Source organism: Diabrotica undecimpunctata, chromosome 6 (assembly GCF_040954645.1).
Source record: "Diabrotica undecimpunctata isolate CICGRU chromosome 6, icDiaUnde3, whole genome shotgun sequence".
Lineage (NCBI taxonomy): Eukaryota > Metazoa > Arthropoda > Insecta > Coleoptera > Chrysomelidae > Diabrotica > Diabrotica undecimpunctata.
The window spans coordinates 94,411,163-94,434,617 of NC_092808.1; the positions used below are offsets into that span (position 1 = coordinate 94,411,163).

Below are 23,455 nucleotides of genomic sequence, written 5' to 3' on the forward strand. Positions count from 1 at the left end.
AACTTTATTTCTTCTCTTGTCCAGCTGCTTGAAGGAAATCTCTCTTCTACTCTTAAGTGGTAGGATGCATTATCCAACACTATTATGGATGGTCGCTCCAATTTTTTTAACAAATTTTCTTCAAACCATTCTTCAAAAATATTTGCATCCATATTTCCATGGGAATCACCTGTATTCTTTGTTGGTCGAAAAAATTAAACTAGCGTCAGGAATAAAGCCCTCATCATTTCCAGCATGAAGTATAATGTAGCGTTTACCATTACCGGAACGACTAGAAGAATAACATTTCGTGGTGCCATCTTGCCAGGATGATTTTGACATATTTCCTTTAGCGAAAATCCAAGTTTCATCTAAAAATATAACTTGCCTCGGAATATCAGACTTTTATTGTTCATTTATTTTCTTAAAAAATGCCACCGTTTTGAAACAACATTAGAGAGTTCACACAATACTTGTCTATTATTTGTCTTTTTATATCGAAAACCTAGAACAGTGGTCGGCAAGTAATTTTATGTGGGGTCCGGATACTAGAGGAAAATTTGGACAAAGTCAAAAAAAAAAACAAATGATAACATTTATTGACAATATGTTTATTATTTTGGTACATTCTTAATGATAAAACAAAAGACCTTAAATTAATGCGAAAAACTGCACCGACGGTCTTGAGCTAGTTGCTTATGGTCTGGTTCTCAAGTTGAACAACAAATTCGAAATGTATCTTCGAGGTGTGAGTCCGTTAATCGGGAGCGATATTTGTTTTTCAAAAAATTCATTTTTGAGAAAGACGTTTCGCACATATATGTTGAGCCAGACATAGTGGCCAAATAGGTTGGAAGTTGTCTGCAATTTTCATATTTTGCTGGCACATGTTTGGCCCAGAATTCTTCGGCGGATACCGATTTATAAACGTGCAAAGATAAATTTTCTTGTAATTCAATAATCTTCATTTGAAGTAATGCTTTTGACAGATTAAACAGCTTAGCAGTTACATTTGTCCATTCTGCCGCTGCATCAACTTTAAATGGTGAATTTAGAAATGAAGATAGTTTGCTTATCTGTGCAAAGTCTTGGAATCTTAAAGCAAATTCCTTTCTAAGATCACCCAGAAATTTTACGAACACTGCAATGTCTTCTTGGGAATACACCTTATTTTTATTATATTCAAAAATAGTTGGAAAATGAATGAATTCTTGTTGTGCAATATCTTTTTTAAAGATATCCAGCTTACGACGAAAAGCAGACACGCTTTTTTATCAGATCGCATACTAATTTTCCATTTCATTGTAACTCTGTGTTAAACGCATTCAAATATTTTAAAATATCTTTTAGAAAAGCCACAACCAGCATGTTGCGCCTGTTTATTATATACTTAAAATTTTCCCTGGCCCCCTGCGTATGCTCCTTTTGTAAAAAGGAGATCACATGTTCTTTTATTAGCCAGAAAAGTTCAATAACTTGACCTTTACTTAACCAACGAGCATTATTGTGTTGTAGTAAGTCAGAATATGCTGAATCACATTCAGAAAGAAACTCCTTGAAATGTCGGTGCTAAAGAGCAGAATGAGATCTCATAGAATTAATTAACTTCACTACTAAACTTTTCGCGTATTACTTCGCGCTGACAATGAAATGCTTTGAATTGCTGAGGCAACATCTTTTTTTTCTTTAAAAAGTGAGTTAGCTACTGCAAGAATACAGTCCTTCGCTATCTCAGAATCAGAAAATGGTTTTTGGTGTTTATTAAGTATCCAGCACACACGTAACGCTACGTCTGTGGATTTTTCTTGGTCGCTCATGCAGCGAATTAGGATTTTTGTGCATTTTTCATAAGAATTAAGATATATCCGAAGTTTTTCTTTACGCGACCAACTGCCAAGAGGAAAGTTTTTGTGGAACTGCTGATGAGTTGTTTTGTAGTATCGCTTCAAATTTCCACTTTTAACTAAGGCGACAGTTTTATTGCATACAAGGCACACCGGAACCGCTTGCGGCCTATCAGGCAGTGTAAAACAATATTGTTCAGTCCATTCTGCCAGAAACTTCCTATTTTCACTGCCCACTTCTGCTTTTCGGATCCATATTAACGTAGGTACAGAAAGATGTTTTATAAAACGAACGAAAACGTGAGTAATCACAAAACAAATTAACTGTAGTGCGCTACGTGCATGTCAGTGACCAACTAGTGAGCGACTGTCAGTCAGTGACAGTCGCTTACTAGTTGTTCAACAACAGAATTCCCCAGATTTATATATTTCAGTTATTGTAAATATACAATATTATTATAAAACAATATTTCATCACTTATACATAATTATTATGTTTATTTATCATTTCACTTCATATTTGAAAACTAACGGCAGTTTTATTTTGAACTTAATTGACTCAGCAATCGATATTCCGCAGTTCGCGGTCCGAATTCGGACCCCGGTCCGCCTGTTGCCGACCGTTGACCTAGGATGTTTCAGCACTCTCCACAAACTTGTTAAACTAATGTCACACAGTTTCTTGTCTTTTATTTTTTGTAACACAGCACTAACTGTTACATGTTCTTTGGCTTTATACATATTATATATAAAATTTTTAATTGCAAGTTTAATTGACTGGCGCAAATCTAAAAAGTTTTTGGATGTCGACGATTTCTCTTGCTTACTTTATTTATTCCATCCTCACTCATGTTAATAATTCTTCGAAATGTCCTCTCTGAATCCGCAAGCATCGCATGGTCGTTTCTGAACTGCCATAACAGATGTCAATGGACACATATTATTTTTTTTCCAAATTGAAACAACTTTCGACTTTTAGAACTAAACGCCGTTCTTCTGGAGATAACGCTCTACGTTTCGACTGTATTTTATTTTCTTCCAAATTACTCATTTTGCTTTAAAGTACCGCTTCACTACACTACTATAAAAAATAGGTACTTATATACAACTACTACACCCTAAAAAGGACGAGGGTTGTACAACAGACGAAACAATCGAACACAAATTATTTAACAGCAAATGCTAAACAACCAGAACCACTGCATTGATTGTGATTGCAAAAACCGTTCGCATGTTTTAAATAAGATTTTTGCTGATTATGTATTTTGTTAAATTGTAAAATAACACCAATACAACCCACGACCACCAATTAATTTTTAACGAGAAACAGAACAGAAATATGATGACGTTTGAATTTGATCTACTTTGTCGATGACAGTGTCGTTAACAGAAAGATATTTTTAAACAGCATGAGTCATTTTTCAATGATTTTGTGCATTTAAGAAATACATTACTAAACAAATTTTTAAAGTGTGTATAAAGGAGATTACAATTATTATGACACATGGTACTTTTTCAAATATAATTTTATTATAATATGTTCTTGTAAAGGCATAACTTTGATTATTGGGTAAACCTACATTATACGATACGTCAGAAGAAATTTAAAAAAATTTAACATGTAATAAATTCACTGTTTAAATAAATATTCCGTACTCGTACTATTGTAATAAAATATTAAAACCAATAAACGATAACTTGTTGAGCAGTGCTGATTGAAACAACAGTGCAGTAAAATGTTATTCATAAAGGTAGTGTAAAATATATCGCCGCTTATCTGGTCCACTAGTAATAAAGTTACCACTATTTAATTGCGAAGCGGTCTTCTTAGGTGGAAAATATTTGCGTGTCCTGACTTATCGTGTTTATACGGCAAGAGCAGCTCGTCGTTAAATAATTTTTCTGAAAGAAACGTATATGTACGTCCAGAACAGTTTTATGCATACCGTACATACATATACGCCCAGAGCAGTTAAAAGGTTAACTCTGTGCAGTACTCTCTATATAAGTTATACATAAGACATATTAAGGTCAGGCTCTCTTTGCTTTGTTTCGGCAATTCATCCTGTGTTTTAACATATTCTCCTTCTGTAACCAAACAAGCCTTTCAGATTGTTATTCTAATACATGTTTAGGTTAGGAGTTATTAAAATATATTGTATTGATATTTTTCATAGTTTATCAAGAGAAATTATTTGTGTAGGCTCACTGATATTGAATTTTCAAAAACTTGGTATTGTGTGATTCAGTAATAATAAATGACAGCACAATAAGAAGAATACTGTAAAAAATATGTATTAAATTGTAGGGAAAACCTTATCTGAAGAGTCATACATTTCAGATTGTGAAGGTTCATAATCATCACTAGATCCTGCATTTTGAAATATACTGGGTTCACTATATGTATCTTCATCAGATTGAACAACAACAAAATACAATGTAGCTCTGGTTAATTTATAAAGTACACCACACTTCTCAGATTCTCAGAAACAATTGCAAAAATAGTGGTTGCACTTGCACCACAATGTCTGTTAACAAAAAAAAAACTACTTATTCGAATACGAGAATATAAATAGGAAAACGAATTCAGGATTCAGCGTAAATGCCAATTCGTCTAGGCATAAATCTCTTCGTGAAAACCATTTCCTAATACTCCATACTAGAGTAAAATGTAAAATAACAATAAAATAGACAGTTAAGGTTTGATTTCGTTACAGTGTACCACCATTCGCTGATATGCATATTTCTGCCTCTTGGCTTCCTTAGAGCGAACTCATGGTAAGCTCTAAAGAAATAAAACCTTTTCCATCCATAAAAGTAAATATTTGAAAAATATAATGAAAGTTATATAATTCATTTTATGATTAAATTTGTAACTAATTTTTTAACTAGGAAGTTACATATTATATTGAATATAGTACGTGTAAGTAAAATTTACGAACCAAAAAATCTTTTTTTGGTAAAAAAATTATAGTCTCTATTTCTTCTAATGTCTCTCTCTATGTCTCTAAGTTTAATATTATTTTTTTCTTCCCATTCACTAGGAGAGTACACTGCATTCTTAGTTTTTGCGAATTTTTCCACTAATGTAAAATCTCTATTACTATGTAGCATAGTGTACCCTACTTTTGTAAAAACGTGAATTATTGTTTTTAAACCTGTTAGATGCCAGGAGTTGTAGCCAGAATCCTACGATAGTCCAATTCTTGTTTTGACCACAGCAGTTATCAGATACAACATAAAGTGTGTCACCACGAACATGAAACTTATCAAGATATCTCTTTAAGCAACTACCAATTTCATCGGATCCTCGTTTAACAATGGATTCGTCCGAAAGGAAAAAGTAGCCATCTTCTGGCTCGTTGCAGCAGTGGACACTAAAATTATAACACCAAAGTTTTTTTAGGTGTAGGAAGAGCTTGCTGCAGATCAAACGTTATCACATGTACCTCATTTTCCTTAGACTCTTCAACTACTTTTTCAAGAACGTCTCTTGCAGCTTTTGCTTTTCTTAAGTGTAACTCTTTAGAAGTTTCTAGTTCCTTAAGTTTTTCATTATCACCAATTTCTTTAGAATGGTTTATATTAATTTGGAACTCATCGCACTTTGCCCAAGTGTCAGATTTAGGAGTTTTAAAAGAAATATTATAGTCCTCTTTAAAAATTCTTCTGAACTTGTCTGAAGAAACAAATTCAAGTTTTTGTGCTTGACGACTTTTCATATAATATTTTAATATTGTAATCAAGGCTCATATACTCTTTATCCTTTTTATCAGGTCGGCTGTAATGGCTTTCATATCGAGATAAAGAGTCTATGAAACGATGAACTGCTTCAATGTCGTTTTGCAAATACTTCCTTTTTTGGTTTCCATGTCTACATCTGCGCTCTTTTTCAGGAACAATAACACCCTTCTTAAGCTTACTCACAATATATTCCACTCGACCTCTACCGATTCCATGCAAAGAAATAAATGCATTTTTGCAAATTTTAAACTTTTGTTTGATTGAATAGAGTATTCAAAAGTAGAAGTCCTTTATGTATCCCTTTTTCTGGTCTTTCGTTTTATATTGTTTCTACGCATACATCCGAATAGATAAGTATTTTGCATATCATAGCTTGAGAGCTGCCAGAACTTAGAAAATATTTTGGATCGTTCATCTGCTGATATTATCTCAAAACATTTTCTTTTGCATGTACATGGAGGCATGACAGCTTTCTTGCTTACTTCACGACCACTTCCTTTGTATTTTTTATATTTCTCTCCAGAATCTTTTTCTTTCCTTGTTTACATTAAAATTCTAAAAAAATGTAAATTTAGTATGTTAAATAATGTCAAGTACTAAGTAATATAACTAGCTATTTCTGCAAGTAAAACATGTTATATGTATCATATCACTTAACAGATTTTACTAATATAATAAATAAATATCACTAATAGCAAGTAAAACGTGGTATCCGCCATCACTTAACAGATTTTACATGCAGTGTTAGAGTCTTAACCTAAAAACTTACTTGTTCTAAATCGGAACTTTCGATTGAACCTTCTTCGTCACTATAGTTTGGATCCGAATCTGAGCCCTCAAAGGACTCTTCTGCTGAAGAAACATCACTATTTTTCGACATTTTTAAGCATAAAACAAAATAAAACAGGCAACTTGTTAAGTACACTTATAGTGTGCTCACTGCAGTTCACAGATTTTACATGCAAAAAACATAACATTCGACAGTTAACAGATGTTGAAGATGTGAGGTAGTAACATCTATGAGTCAAATACCTAATTTTGAAAATTGAAATCTGTAATATGGTTACTTAACAACTTTTTAATGCAAAAACATTTAAATCTTAGGTAATGTTACTTAACATGGTTTAGGACCGGATCCTTCGTTTATTATAACCGTCTACGAATTAGTTTCATAGCTTTTCAACGAATTTGGGTTAAAATCAAGGGTTGCGCCCTAGATTTCTCACCCCTGTGCCATTCGATATGTACGGCACTGCAAAAAATGACTCCTTAAAAGTGTCCCATGGGCTTCTAGTCTCTTTCATATCTTTAAATTTAAGCAAAACAAAATGTGTGTCAGATAACAGATATCATCGAAAGTTTTTATTCGCTTGAAAGGCCTCTCGATGCCATTATGCATGGAATATAACATCATTCAAATGACCGCCCAGGCTTCGTAGGGGGGCTGAATTTGACCGATGGTATGAGTTATGTTGGCTAGTAGCGCTGCTGTGGTATATGGTATATTCCCACAGACCTGTGACTTAAGAAAACCCCACCAAGAAGAGTCTAACGAAGTCAAATGGAAGATATCTGTGGTCAATTTACATCACTTCCACTTAAGATGACAACGCCCTAGACTCAAGAGTGTCCAATGTGGCATTAGATGAGTGGCACGTAGCACCCTTCTGTTGAAACCAAATGTCGTTGTTATCTCTACCATCCAATTTAGGCCAAAAAAAGTTAATAATTATGTACTATAACGCTGCCGGCACAACAGACAGCGACTTTTTCTAGATGTTTCCTTTTCTTGATGTGCGTATCCGTGACGAATGTTGGCAATTATCATGGCAATTTTTATCCAGATGTTGTGTTGAACCAGGTTCTGAGGTTCTTTAACCAGAATGTCCGTTTTTTTCCTGGACCTCGCTTTCCAAATATTTTTCCTTGGTTATAGGAGGGAATATCTGGATTTATTTCGCATAATGTGTCCGAAGTATTGTACATAACTTTCGAGATTTGATGATGGTCTGTACTTCTCGGTTGTTATTTATTTCTTCTGAGGTCCTCCTCAATGTGACTCAGTCAGTCCACGGTATCTTAAGTATTCTCCGATATAGCCACATCTCAAATGCTTTACTGACAGAGAAAACATAGCATCACAGCATTCTTACTTTTATACCAAGAAAAAGGTTATGGCTCGTTCTACTGGGGTTCAGTTGACGTAGAGTTGACCTTCTGTTAATTTTTTCTCGCTAATTATCATGAACTTGGTCTTTACGTATCTGTTAAGTCCATATTGTTGACTGTAATACCTGATTTTGTTTATAAGGACTTGTCGGTCTGTTAGGTTGTCCGCAAATACTATGGTGTCATCTGCATATCTGATGTTGTTTAGCCGGTACCCGTATAGAAGAATGCCTTTTTCATTTTGTGCAAAGCTTCGATAAATATTTTTTCAGAGTAAAGATTGAAGATTAGTGGAGAAAAAATAGATCGTTGCCTTACTCCACGCATGACTTTCACATATTCACATGTGTTTACCTTCAGTCCTGAGATTTGCGGATTATTTTTAGATCTTGGTTGTTAATTCCTGCTTCTTTTAGTATTTGCATCATCTTGGCGTGCCATACTCGATCAAACGCTTTTTCGTAATCAACCAGACAAGCGTATACGTCGTAGTTGACGTCTCTGCGGCTTTGGAATAAGACTTGTATTGAGAACAAAGCCTCTCTCGTACCAACAGCATTTATGAACTCTAACTGGTTGGGGGAAATTTGACTTTCACACATCTTGTAAATTCTCTTATGGATTATCTTTAGGAACAATTTTAGGAGATGACTTATGAGGCTTATCGTACGGTAGGTATTCTTTGCATTTTTTGGCTCCTGGTTTTTTTGAAAGTGCAATAAACTTAGACTTTAATCATTCTGTTGGTATTTGTATATGCTGTTGAGTATCTTTGTTATTGCGATTGATTGGTTGTACATTAGTTTGAGTAGTTCTGCTTGTATATTATCGGGGCCTGCTGCTTAGCCGTCCTTTAGTTGTGTTATTGCAGAATAAACTTCCTGTTGTAGTATTCTTGGTCAATCATTAACGTCTTCTTCTAACTCAAACGTGTTATCTCTTTGGTCTTCAAACAGTTTCTCTAGCTATTCTTTCCACGTTATTATTTTACTCTGTTTGTACAAGATGATGTTTCTGTCAGAATCAGTTAGATTTCCTTTCTGTCTCCGTCTTAGTCGACTTATGAGTTCTTTTACTTTCCTACGTACATTGTGGCTCTCGTACTTTGACTGTTAAGTCTCAATTTCTTCACATCTTTCCCATTGCTTTTTTTTCTTTCGCTTTTCTGATTTCCCTTCTTATTGTCATATTTATTGTTTGATATATGTCTGGGTCGTTTTTAGGCTTTTCTTATTTCGTCCATTAGTTCCAAGATCTCATCTGTCATCCAGGATTTTTCTTGATTAATGTTTCTGCCTTTTAATGTTTATGCTTTACATTTTGAACCGTTTAATCGTTTGTTCTTAGTTTGATTTGTCTCTAATTGCACTCACTTGCTCATTTAACGTGGTTTGGACCATCATTTTCGTATTAAGGTATTTTAGCATTCGCAGTTCGGCGCTATTGCATCTCATCTTAATTGGTATCGTCCCAAATTCGACAATTGTACTTGTTAATGTACCCTTCCTGAGGGTTGAGACAGGTTCCAACTGCTCCAAAGCCCATTCAGCGAACAAACCTCGTTGTGTATGGTCGTTTACCTTCAGTTGATCAGTTGAATTTTGTACGAGTCAGGTCTAAGTGACAAGTGCAAAATTCGCCAAGTCTTGGCGAATTTTTGTGCCATGGTCGACAGCGGCGATGTTTTAGGCAGATATTGCGTTTCGTCGACGTACGGGTGTTGGTTGGCCACCACACTGTGAATTTTGGTTACCGTAAAATGGGGGAAGCCCGCAGCGCGCGGAACGTTCCCGAACAGAACACACATTTGATAAAACAATTTTATCATTTGCATGTGTTGTTGGAGGACCCTGTATATGCAGTGATCGTGAGACGGCACTGTCGGGAGCGTAAGTGGGGAGTTCAGGATTGACGAGAGAACGACTAATAACTACCGACTTACCGAGCGACATTGACAATCCTTGTCAACAATACAATATCTGTGTTTGTCAGAAATTTAAGTTGCAAGTATATCTTAAATTAAAAAGATATTTAATGCTAATGGTGTTGGTTAATGTTATTAATTCCGATAACCAGCCTTAGTCATATAATGTCAATTTTTGTATTGGTGCGATAATTTTTAAGAAGAGTAGATTTTCTGTTTCATATTTCAGGAAACCTTCAAAGTAACCGAATAATATATTTTTTTCTTTTTCAGAGGACTACATTTCCTTTCAACATTCTTCACGTTGATATTGGAAGATAGTCAATTAGAAATGCCATCGAGTGATTTTGGTCCACTTCTTAAGAAGGCATATACCGCCACATTAAAGTCTTACCACGGATGGCTTGGAGTTCAGCTGTTTAATATACTGTCTCGTTTTATGCCCAATAGAAAACAGTTAATGTTTACTTTAGCTCTGGATAAAGACAATCACGAGCAAATTGTTATAAGAGATATGAAAGTATATACCCAAAATTTTTCGGCAACTATTCAGAGGCTAAATGAATTTTACTATAGTAATGGATTGGAAATTCGCACTAATACATAGATTTGTTGTGTTGTTAATTTTTTTTTGTTTTATTTTTTATAAAGTTTATTACCTGATTGTCAATGAAATTTTTGTATTATGATTATATTTCTTTCAATAAAAATTTTATTGCTGTCAGGAATTAATCCTCCAAGAGGGAACAAAAATACATTATTTTGATTATTTTCTCCCTTACTATTAATTTACCTGACAAAAACTATAGAATGTATCAAATTATTTGTTTAATAACGTCAAAAAAACACAAATGGTATCGAATTAAGTGTCCGTTCAACAGCTTATTCGACAACGCCAGACTTACAACATTTTAACATGCTTATTGAATTCAATCTAAAAGACTATTGAAGAGGAGTAACTTTTGAATCTCTCAAGAAATTCAATTAATGCTTAAAATGAGGGGTCATTGTTACAAAAATTGCGGGAAAAAATTAACCTAGACTCTTTTAAGACATTTTCTATTACTCGTGATTATAATTTTATTTCTCCGTATACTCTATCAGACGATCTGGTTTTAAAAATCAGGGATAAACACGATAAGATCGGAATTCAACTTATTTGATCAGTAAAGCCAGATGGCGTTACTAGCAATCCTTGTGTAAGAGCTGGTTTTTTTTGCTTCAGCTCTTTAAGTATGGTTCTGAAACAATTTTTTGTTGACATTTCTATATTATCTACTCATTTTAATAGGAATCTTTGCTTGTGACTTCCTGCCATCTTCTTGATGATAATGTCCACAGTTTCCATTCCTAGGTCCTTATGGAGGTCACTATATACCAAGGAGCATCTACAATATTTCTCAGTATTTTATTCTGGAATCTTTGTATTATTGTTATATTACGTGGTCTAGTACACCCCCATAGTGGGCATCCATAAGTCCATACAGGTCTCAATATTTGTTTGTAAAGTAATAACTTATTATGCATTGACAATGTGGAGTTTCTTCCAACTAGCCAATACATTTTTTTGTACCTTATATTTATAATTTCCCTTTTTTCTTTACGTGAGCGTTCAAGCGTAGCTTTGCATCTAATGTTATATCTAAATACTTAGCAGTATCTGAATATGGTACTTGGATATTATTGATTATAACTGGTATATATTTTATTTTTTTGTTGGTGAAATTAACATAGACAGATTTAGCTTCATTCGGCCTTTCTCCATTTTTGTGTCCATCTATGGATTTGGTTAACTGCTATTTGGACCTTGTTGGTCGCTTCTTCACTAGTCGTTCCTGCTGCTTGGATAGCTGTATCATGAGCAAAGGTGGCAACTGTGTTGTCTTCTCCAGTATAGGAGAATACAGAATACAGGCACGAGAATATTGAGGCAATCCAGTTCCTCGATACTACTGGGCAAACTAGAAGATTGAAGAGCAAACTTTTGAACTAGTTTGAGTGATAGGTGATAGTAAAAAGCAGAGCATAGTGCTTGTGCTTGTGCATCTCAGTGGAATAAAGCTGTTATAGTAGTCATGCACAAAAAGGGAGATATAACAGTGCTAAAGAACTATAGACCTATTAGCTTGTTATCTCACGTTTATAAGTTGTTTATGAAGATAATAACTAATAGGTTGACATCAAAACTAGACTTCTATCAACCTTGCGAGCAAGAAGGATTTAGAGTTGGATACAGAAGAAATGATCATTTGCAAACCATTAAGTCGTTGATTGAAAAAACCATTGAATATAATAGACCCCTAATACTTGTCTTTGTCGACTTTGAAAAAGCATTTGATACGGTCAATAAAAGTGAAATGCTCCAAGCTCTAACACAATGTAGAATAGATCACCGATACATATCTCTCATCAGATACATCTATCAGCATGCTATAGCCTGTGTAAGACTTAATGCGCTTGTAAAACAATGGATTGGAACGAAAAGGGCATCAATGTAGATGGAAAATTTTTAAATAACCTTAAATTTGCAGATGATATCGTTCTTATCGCAGACAGCTTTGATCAGGCACAGATAATGCTCCAAGAACTACATACTGCCACAAAAAAAAGTTGGTCTTAAAATAAATTTTTCAAAAACACAATTTATGAAAAATTTAGACCACAACAAAAACATCTCAGTAGAAGACAAAGATATTGAGCCAGTTGACTCCTATAAATACTTGGGCCATGAGATCAGAATAAGTCGAGACAACCAAACAATCGAGCTGAAAAGAAGAATAAACCTCGCTTGGGCTGCATTTGGAAAGATGAAGGATATTTTTAGGTCTAAGATTCCAATGTGTCTGAAAAGAAAAGTATTTAATCAGTGTATTTTGCCAGTGATGACCTACGGCGCAGAAACCCAACACTCACAAGAACAACAGTAAGTAAACTACAAGTTGCGAAAAGTGCAATGGAGAGAATAATGTTAGGGATTTCTCTACGTGATAGAATATCCAATGCTACTATACGCAAAAGATCAGAAGTAGCAGACGTTATTGAAAGGATACACTAAAGTGGAACTGGGCAGGTCATGTAGCAAGATCAGTTGATGACCGGTGGACAAAAAGAATTTTGGAATGGAGACCCCGAATACAAGCTAACAGAAATAGAGGTCGACCCCAACGAGATGGACAGATGACATAAAAAGAGTGACTACAAATTGGATTCAGATGGCGCAAAATCGGACTAAGTGGAAAAGCATGCGAGAGGCCTATGTTCAACAGTGGACGTTAGAGGCTAGTTGATGATGATGATGATTATTACATTAGTTTCATCAGAGCAATGAGTATAAACCATAATAATAACAAGCGTTTGCTAAACTCTAGGGAATACGTGACAATTTCTGGAACATTGCCCACTACAGGTAAGATAAATCTAAGCTCCCGGTGATGTTACACAATAAAAGAAGCAGCAAAAACATTATAAGAGGACTAATAATGGAACATAGTCTAAAATTTGGATTAACCTGTAGATCGCGTACGTAGCCAGGAGGGAGCGTTTTGTTACCCCCCGCCCAAAAGTTGTTACATTAACATTCATAAAATTAAAATAAAGACAGGTGTATGGTATATCTATATATCTTTTAATACTAACCTTTACACTAACAACATTGATGAAGTTTGGATTCCCTACCATCCCGCCCGCCAACGACGCGTTCCGCCCCCAGCGACTATCCGATCGCGTTCGGACGCGATCGAATAATTACAACTTTAGTATACTTTCGACTTTCGAGCCGTTTCGTAAACCACACATACTTTTCGCGTTCACACAACCCGTTTAGGCGGTACTACTGATTCGAATCGATAAAAATGTTGAATTGCTCAGTGAAACCGGTGAAACATGGTTTTAAATAGATGAATTCAAACCACTCGATGGTATTATCACACCCAAAAATGTTACTGGGAACGTCCAAATTTACATTAGATATTTTCACTGATTTTCACAAATTCGAGTTAAACGTCAGTGGCGCTTGTATTTATAGGTACGCTCCTTTACACGATTAGAATTTTGTCGAATACCAAAAAAGCGTAGTAGGTTGTAAACATGTTTACTTTTTAAAAGTTTATTTAGCCGTAAATTTTTCCCGATGTTGCCAATACATTCTGTTTCGGCATTTTAAATACTCATACATCGTAACAAACGTATTGACATGCACTATTCACCGTTGCATCAAACTAACTAGGGCTCTGGACTAAAGATATTTGTTCGATTATTCGTTTCGAATCATTCTTGTGCGGATCCTTATTCTAATCTCAGACACATAAGATGGGTTGAAATTTTTTTTTTTTTTTTCGATTGGGAAAACTGCTACCAAATTAATAAGCTCCAGAGATAAAAATACAAAATAATGAATCTTTATTTTGACTTATTAAAACAAACGATATACTACAAACTAATATATGTACTGTATTACAATTTATATTACTTAAATACATGAGAAAATAGAGACAATTTATCTTTTAAAATGCGAAATGAATTTAAAAGTAATTTTGTTTGTATTCTGAGCGTTGTTCGGAGAGTGAATGTTTAATCAATGTATATTTCTTTCTAATTAATAGGCAACCTTTTACAAAGAAGGTCTATCTTTTGATTATAATTATCGCGACGTTTAGACATAACCTTTCAGCCGAACGTCGTTTATTGTGTATTATTCATTGTTTCAGTAAATAAGTCTATATCGCTCGATAGCGGACGGTTTTTGTTAGCGAAATTTTGACTAACTACGAGAGGAAACTAAATCAGCAACAAAGTATGTTGATATTTCAACAGGGCTATTTTGATTCGAATAAATTATCGTGTCGTGCATGCCGTCTGAACGGGCTGCTACCAATGATTACCGAGGGACACTATTGTGTATTATCACTAAAGATTGCAATTTACAGTGAACAAAGTTATTTTGTCATTTTTGTGATTTGACCTACGTAGATTTAGAATTTTCACTACATACGTTCAAAGTATTTGACTTCAAGATAACTCTTGGCTTTTAAATACAAAATTAAGTAAAAGTAATTAGATTTAAATTAATTCTAAACGTGCAATGTAGAGGAACAATTTGACGGTTATTTTTAAAACTAAGTTTTGCAATTATGGCTGAAGAAACGACTAATATTGCGTAAATGGAGCAAGTTTCGGTGTGCTTGCGATATGTTGATTTAAAATATTTTAAACAACATAAAGTTAAGATATTTTCTTAGAGTATATTCCAACTGTTGACGTAACTTTAATGTTCTCGTCTTGGTCAAGGTTATGATGTCGCTGCAGCTGAGTGTCTGTGAGCAGCTAAGAATGTCCTCTTGCTCTTTATGTACATTGTAGTGCACATTCTTTCCACCTTACTATTGCTGATTCGTGTTTACAAGCATATGTGCGAATTTACATTGAGATCGTGCAGTCTGTTGGTTCCTCCTTTAGACAGTCGGCTCAATACCTGCCGTTCTGAAGAGAAATTCGGGATCTGTACTTGAATTGTCAAAGTGTTAAAATAAAGTATTTAAACTCTGCAAATGTATTACTTTACTCGTCGACCTGAATAATTATTTATATGTGGAGATAAACACAACTCCGATACAATTAATTCAGCCACTGCTAGACATTGGCCTCCCGTCTATGTTTTTGGAAAAGAGAAAAACCACAAAAGATAATAATGAATCATTTTGTTTACCCGTAGCACAAGGAAAAGGGGACGTCGTCCCAGTCATCATCATCATCACTGGCTCGACAACCCTTTTTGGGTTTTGACCTGTTCCAGGATTCTTCCCCATTCTGATCTGTTTCGTGCTTTTTTTCTCCAGTTTTTTATTTTTTAGGGTGTTATATCATTTTCTATTTGTTCTAAGTATCTCAGCTTCGGTCTTCCTCTTGTTCTTTTTCCTACTGGCATCTGTTTGAATATTTTGTTTGGTATTTCGGCTTCTTCAATTCTTTCTACATGTCCTATCCAACGCAGCCGTCCTATTTTAATGAATGTTATAATATCCGGATCCTGGTATATTTTGTATAGTTCACAGTTGTATCTTCTTCGGGTACCGGTCTTATTATGGTTTTATATATTTGGCATTTTGTTTTTCTGCAACGTTATCTGATCTTAGTTGCCTAATTAAGCCATGGTAACATTTATTTGCAATAAATATTCGCCTCTTCACTTCCTCCGTAACGTAAAGTTTTTTACCCCTAAATGTTGTATTCTCCTATTGTTATATTTTGTGGCTGCCTTATTTCTGCGTTTTTACTTACCTGCATATATTTTGTTTTGGTCTGATTGATTGTAAGACCACTATATTGTGCAGCTCGTTCTATTTGGTTGTATGTCTCTATCATTTCTCTTCTTGATCTTGCGATTATGTCAACATCATCTGCAAATGCTAGTATTTGCACGCTTTTATTAATGATTGTTCCTCGTGTATTGACTGTTGAGTCTCTCAGTATTTTCTCGAGTACGACGTTGAACAAGATGCATGATAGAGCCTCTCCTTGGCGTAGTTCCTTTTTTACATCTATTGTTTCCGTTAATTTATTTTGTATCCGGATTCTACTTTCTACTTTTAGAGATTCTTTTGTCAATTCTATTAGTTGTGCTGGTATATTAAATTCTTTCATTGCTTTTATTAAGAATTCTCGGTTTATATTGTCATATGCGCTTTCAAAGTCTATGAAGAGATGATGTGTGTCGATGTTATATTCACTTGTTTTTTCGAGGATCTGTCGCAGAACAAATATCTGGTCTATTGTTGACTTCTGTCTACAGAAGCCACTTTGGTATTTGCCAACTATTTTTCATCAGCGTTTGGTCTGTCTTTCATAAATGACGATGAACATTATTTTGTATGCTGCATTCAGCAGCGTGATTCCACGGTAGTTTCAACATTCTAACTGATTTCCTTTTTTATGTAATGGTACAATAATACCGCTATTCCACTCCGCTGGTAACTGTTTATTCGACCATATCTTTGATATTAATTCATGTATTGTTTTTTGTAGTGCGTCTCCTCCTTCCTTCAGTAACTCCGATGCTATTTGATCCGATCCCGGTGCTTTATTGTTCTTCAATTTCTCTACTGCTGCTCTAATCTCGACTATTGTTGGTGGAGTCTTTTCTCTGTTGTCTGTTTGGTCTAATGGTATGTCAGGGTTCGTCTCTCTCCGATCGCCTTCAAGCTTTTCCGTAAAATGTTCTGTCCATCTACTTAGTATCTCTTGCTGTTCTGTCAATATATTACCTGCCTTATCTCTACACATCGTTATTCTCGGTTTGAAGTCTTTTCTGCTTTTGTTCAGTCTCTGATAAAATTTTCATGTCTCTGTTGATTTACTTAGTTCTTGTAGTTCTTGAAGATCTTTGTTCATATACTCTCTCTTTTTTCTTCAGTGAGTTTTCTTTTCTTCTTTGCGTAGTCGTTTATATTCTTCCTCTGCTTGTCGGGTTCTTTGCCTCTGTTGCATCATTAAATATGCTCTGTTTTTTTGTCTGTTATAATCTGACATTCTTCGTCAAACCAGTCATTCGTTCTTGTTCTTCTTTCTCTATCTTCTATGCCTAGTACTTCTTTAGCTGCCTCTTTTATGATGTCTCTACATTCTTCCCACTCCTGATTTAGGTTTTCCATTATGTGTTATTCTGTTTTCTAGTTTGTTGTTTATCTTTTCTTTATACTCTTTATTTTTGTTTGTTTCTTTGAGTCCTTCTACCTTGTATCGTTTATGTTTAGAGCCTCTTTTCTTTCTGATGTTTGAAATTCTAGCCCTTACCCGACTTTCAACCAGATAGTGATCCGAATCCTCATTTGCCCCTGTTCTGGTGCGGACGTTTATTATATTCGATTGGTGTCTCGAGTCTACAATGACATGATCTATCATATTTACTGTAAGTCCATCTGGGGATTTCCAGGTACCTTTGTGTATATCTTTGCGAGTGAAGTACGTGCTGGCAATCACCATGTTAAGTGATCTTGCTAGGTTTATTAACCTATTGCCATTGTCATTTGATTGCTCATGCAGACTGTGCCTACCTATTGTGGGTTGGAATTGCTGTTCTTTTCGAACTTTGGCGTTTAGGTCTCCATAAATTATTTTTATATCATTTTTTGGGCATAACTGATATGCGGACTCTAATTCGTCATAAAACTCTTCTTTAATTTCCTCTTCTTTTTCTTCTATCGGGGCATGCGCATTAATTAGACTGTAGTTAAAGAAACGACCTTTAACTCTTAAAATGCACATTGTTTGACTAATGGCTCTGAAATCTCTTATAGTATGCTTTACTCTCCTCTTTACTATGAATCCTGTGCCCAAGACGTGATCTTTAGGATCGCAGCTGTAGAAAATCGTATGGCTTCTTTTTCCATTACATTGTTTCCAACCCACCTCATTTCTGTATGGCAGTTATGTCTATTTTGTATCTGTCTAGTTCATTTAGAAGATTTTGGAGAGCTTCCAATCTATATAAGGTTCGAATATTCCCTCAAATCGTGTTCCTTTTTCTCGCACAGTCGTCGTCGTTTAATCAGTCCGGCTTTTCTTCCTTGAACGTTCATAACTTATAGTTTTTCTAGGAGAAGGTAGTTAACCTTCAGCCCAACCCCCTATTCGTCGGAGGTCCAAGACTCCCTTCTTCGTCAGCCCTGACCCTACCTTCCACTGGGGGTTGGGTTGACCCCAATCTCCAGTGGGGTTGCTCAGGTTACCGGCATGTACCGACTTGGAGGTGAAGATAGGAATTGAGTAGGATAGGCCAAGTGATGCCAACAGGATACGGCATCCGTCCCAAATGGAAGAAAAACATAGCAAAATTGAAAAGGTAATCTATACACGTTTCTAATTCGAACATTTTAGGCTATATTTTTGTTCCAAAATACAAGTATTCAACGGGAAAAACCAAAAACATATCGCTGTTCAATGCTCGCAATTCAAGATATTAAAGATTTCCATGCCCTATTTTATTCTCTGAAAAAGACAACTTTATCTTGAAATATATGACTATCGGTGTCCCTTCAAGATGTAGTAAAAAAAACAGGTTCATTTAGAAAGTCGGTAGCTATCAAATACTTTGTAAAAATAAGGGAAACGAAGGACTTCAAAGTATAGGTATTTCAAAATGCATTTAAGGATATTTTTCATGTTTGAAAGGATCCCATTCAAAGAATTCGTTCTATTATTTTACAAAATGGCTTACCCCGAAGAGAATCGAGGTGGTTCAAAACAAAACTTTATACTAAAAAAAAAACAGGCAGTCAAAATGTTTCTTGAAAAATTGCAATATTCTTATGTCCACTATTGTAGAAAAAAAAAGTAATCGACAGTATTTGGCTTCTGATTTAACTTGGTCAATCTGAAAGTACAAGACCAAATGAAATTAATTTAGCGTTATATATTGATATTTTTATGGAAAGAGGAACCGTTACTAAATTGGCGTATTGTGGAATAAAGTCCTGGAAGGAAATGACAAAGTAGTACTTTAAAGGTGTTCAGGCCTGGTATCTCAAGTTTTCAACTGCCAAAAGAATTATAATTGAAAAAAAAATGAAGACAAAATAAAAGTTAGAGGCAAGGAAAACTACAGCAGCGATATAGAAGAGGCAAAACCAATTTTTAAACGTGGCAAACGAGTAACCCAGAAGGAAGTTGTTGAGATTCAGAAAGGTTTGGCAGTAAATGAAAAAAAAGTTGAGGCGTCAAGAAGTTACTAGACTCCCACTTTGGAGAGTATTGAGTGGAGCGAGAAGATTTAACTTGAGAGTTTTGCGAGGAATAAGCCAAAATTATTGAAATATTAGATGAAGAAACCGAAACTAAAGAGTTTTCCGAAAGGGGTCTTGAGGAACATATTTTTCCAAGAATTTAGAATATCCTAATAAACCATATTTCCTTGTTAAAAAACCAATGTTTTAAAATTAATAAAAATAAAATATAATAAATTATGCATGTTATCATTCCATAAATTATCTTATCCAAGCAGTCATGCCAAAACTTGTCTTGTCCATCTTTATTTATTGAATTTCGTCGAAATGGATTAAACATTATTTAAATGAAAGCTGAGTTACTACTGTAAATGTACTACTATATTATAAGGCTGTCTAATTTCCGTAGTTCTTGTAAAACGGTTTTCCTTTCCGGGGCTATGGAATGACCTCGACGTGGTCGAAGGCCGAGTAGTCGGTGCGCAGCACACCTCCCCAAAAAACCTTCCTCTGATTGTACCAATTCCAGACAAAAAAGAATTAAAGGCCCTTAGGTCCTCACTGTTACCTCCCATGTCTTCGACATAAATCACAGTCACCAAATGGTCAACGATCAAGATATCCAAAGATACATCTGACCTGAACTCCGAATACAATACAATCAGAAAGCATCACCCACCCCTTACCCATCCTTTATCCTTTCCATTTCCCACAAGGGTAAGCAGCTACACTGAGGAACAGCAGGTGGTATCGGAAAGACATTTCTTAATATTTTATAGTCAAAAGGTAGAATATCCAAAGGAATATCCTACCGGGATATTCCACCAGGATATCAACATGGATATTCTACCAAGGATATTTTATTTAAAAAAAAAACATTAAGATATGTCATAATCGTTAACTAGTTTTAAAAACATAACCGTATTAATCGACTCTTCAGACTCATTATGACCACGTGGTACAAGACCGTATTTACCGCACAACTATAAAATATCAGTAATATATTACTTAAACCAGAAGCGATATTAGTTGCGCCTAATAGCTGGAAGCTTACAATATTGTTCATTAATTGGCCGACTTTTCGCCCTTTTTCGACTTTTTCGAGTTTTTTACCTTTTCGCTCAGATGTTTCAAATCATGTACACCTTATTTTATCCAGTTCGAAGCCATCAAATATCAAATAAACAAAAAGAAAATAATGCATATTTTTCTTCACATTCTCACAACCTAATGTCTTGTCGTAGACACTTACCGCCAAATTCAATGTAGTCTAGTTTCATTAATTCACACACCCTCATTGTTATTTCTAAAGACTTTAACTTAACTTTATCAACACAAAACAATTATGTAGTCCGTATCTACGCGTAATACTTAACCAATCGAATCGTAAGCTTTTTCTAGGGGCTACCTTCTAAAATATGTGCTTCCAAAATATTATAGTTACTGTGCTTCGTTTCCATGGTAACTGCATCTAGAGTTATGCAATCAGCCCGATGTGCGCGCTTAAAACAAGTGTAATAATTGTAAAATTTAGTTCCGTAAAAGTAACCCCAGAAATGCTAGAAAATATTCAACAATGATTTTATTACTGTATGAAATCAGTTGGATCGCAATTTAATCACTTATATAAAAAAATTCTTGAACATGGCAACTTTTCTTCGATTTATTTTACTTTTGGTTTTTTATATTTTTGTGTTTGTTTTTTTACCCATTTTATGTTTTTCATATTTTTTTTTATCTCCCCTTCCAACTAAAATCTTGAATGGCTTGTCACGTCATTTATTGGCATGCATCTAATAATTTATGATCATCAGACTTCACTTTAAAACCAAAATTGGCGTATATCAGGATTTCCGGCAAAAACCTCTTCTAATAAAGATGTTTTAGGTGAACTACTGGTTTAATTGGGCCATGCTCTATAATATCAATGCGATAAATTTTGCAAGTAGATGGTAGTATTGTGTAATTGTTCTAAAATTAAATTTATTCTAATTTATGAATTTCATTTTTGATTTAGTGCATTTCAACTGGATGAAAAATGATAAAAATATTATTGTTGTCTGAAAACTTGTTTTAAATAAAATTTGTAAATATATTTTAAATTTAAATTTCTTGTGTTTATGCAAAATTTAAAGCGAACTCCGCTGATAACAATAACAGATACATTTATCAGGAAAATGTAAATCAACGTTGTGTATGACTGAAAATTTATGAATCTAATGAAAACGGATTTGTGTGAAAAATAAAACTTGGTTTATGCATATATACATGAAACATTCTTATCTTTAAAAAGATCGTCAGTACCAAAACGTTACTGGTAATGTATCTCTTCCGCCTTGGCCTTCGTCTTTAAAACAACTTACAGAAATAAGAATATAACAGGGAATCATATCTTGTTTCTAGATAATAAACAATATTTTGACAAATTATATAGGAGAAAATTATATAGGATTAAAATAGCAAAAAAACAAGAATATGACGATGAAAAGCGTCTAGCTACCCCTAAAATTAGGTGGCCTAATCACACAAAGTAAAACAGAGGATATCCCATTACCCAGGGTATCCAAAGTAACGCTCAGCACAAAATCCTCCCCATTCGTTATGTTCTGCGATTAGCTTAGAGGTCATGTAGGTAGCGCTTTATTAAGGAGTGTGACCCATTTGATCTTCGGACATGTGGGTCCCACTGATGCATTGGAACACACATGTCACTCGGAGCTGGGGTTTGTACAAATTGTGTATGTGTACAATACTATAAAATCTACAGCTCTTCCCATTTGAAATTTTCTCTTCTTGAAATGGTTCTCTGAAATTAGGTACTTTTGACATTACTTATTTCTTGTAATACTGATTTTAACACTCTATTCTCGGTTGTCCACACGTTTATATGTCATCTGCATATTATTTTATGGCATTCACCGTTTCTGTGTTCGACAACTTTCCAATCTACCTTTCCTTTTTGCTATGCCTATTCTATCAATTTAATAAATATCTCGTCATAAGGAGTACTTTGCCTCACTATGTTTTGTATTTTACGTATTGTTACTCTAGCTGTATCTTTTTTCTATTCGCTTTAAATTTTGCATAAACTCAAGAAATTTAAATTTAACATGTACTTAATGAACCGCATTAACTTTCCACATATCTTGCAATATGTGTCTGCGATCCCACACACTGAAAGGTTCTCTTTTGCTAGAATATATAATTTCGCAGATTGAATAAGGCATCGTGCATTCCATGTTCCTAAGTGTATTTGATTTCAAACGTTCAGATGATCTCCTCCAGCCATAGATGTTGCCTAGATTACTTGATCCCTCACATGCGCAGGCTTCTGTCGCATTGTTCTCATTTATCGACCTGAAACCGATATACCTTTGTGATCCTGTGATACAAGGCGTATCATTTCCATGATGTGCTCACGGGAACAAAGGAATATGTTTAAGTGATTGTTTATACCGTCAATCACTCAGTCTCTATCCGTATTAGCTGTCCAGTTGGATGTTGCTCATCTTCTACCACGCGAAAAAGCATATTTAGATTTTTCTTTCATGGAGATTTAGACCATTTCAGAATGTTACAAAATTGAAAAAAGAATTTCAATTAGAAAAATTAAACAACGCCTTAACAAAAAGCGGAATTTTTCAGAAAGAAAGAAATTTTAAAATGGACTTTTTTTATTTTAGAGTAAATAAATCTATTAAATTTGAATTGTTATTTTTTTGTACATAGATGATAGCCGCCTATTATTTTTAGTGAAATTACAACATAAAATGTATGGGATATTGTTTTCATATGTGACAAACGTTCAAGCATTTTCTTTTTATCCCTAGATTACCAACTTTCGATTGAAATATATAGGGGGTTATACAGCTTTAATTAATGTAGGTAAGCAGTTATATTTTATTGAATAATAATAATAATAATAATGTGAAGATAACAACAGGTAAGGGTGAAAGAAGCGGTTGACTATAGTAGAACTAATGATTTATCATTAGTTTCCAATGTTGAAAGTAATAATTATTGATTTTATCAATATATTATACTATTCCCTTAACCATCCACTCGACCTAGGAGATCTA

The 23,455-nt window shown here is 34.6% G+C and overlaps 1 protein-coding gene across 1 annotated transcript in view; it reads left to right on the top strand.

Moving 5' to 3' along the window:
* LOC140443574 (glycolipid transfer protein) overlaps positions 1-10,423 on the top strand; it is a 49,878-nt gene extending 39,455 nt beyond the window's left edge. The window contains exon 2 of the mRNA XM_072534907.1: positions 9,934-10,423. Within this exon, the coding sequence (XP_072391008.1) occupies positions 9,934-10,267 (334 nt within the window). The 3' untranslated portion in view covers positions 10,268-10,423. The remainder of the gene's footprint in view (positions 1-9,933) is intronic.
* The last annotated feature ends 13,032 nt before the right edge of the window (positions 10,424-23,455 follow it).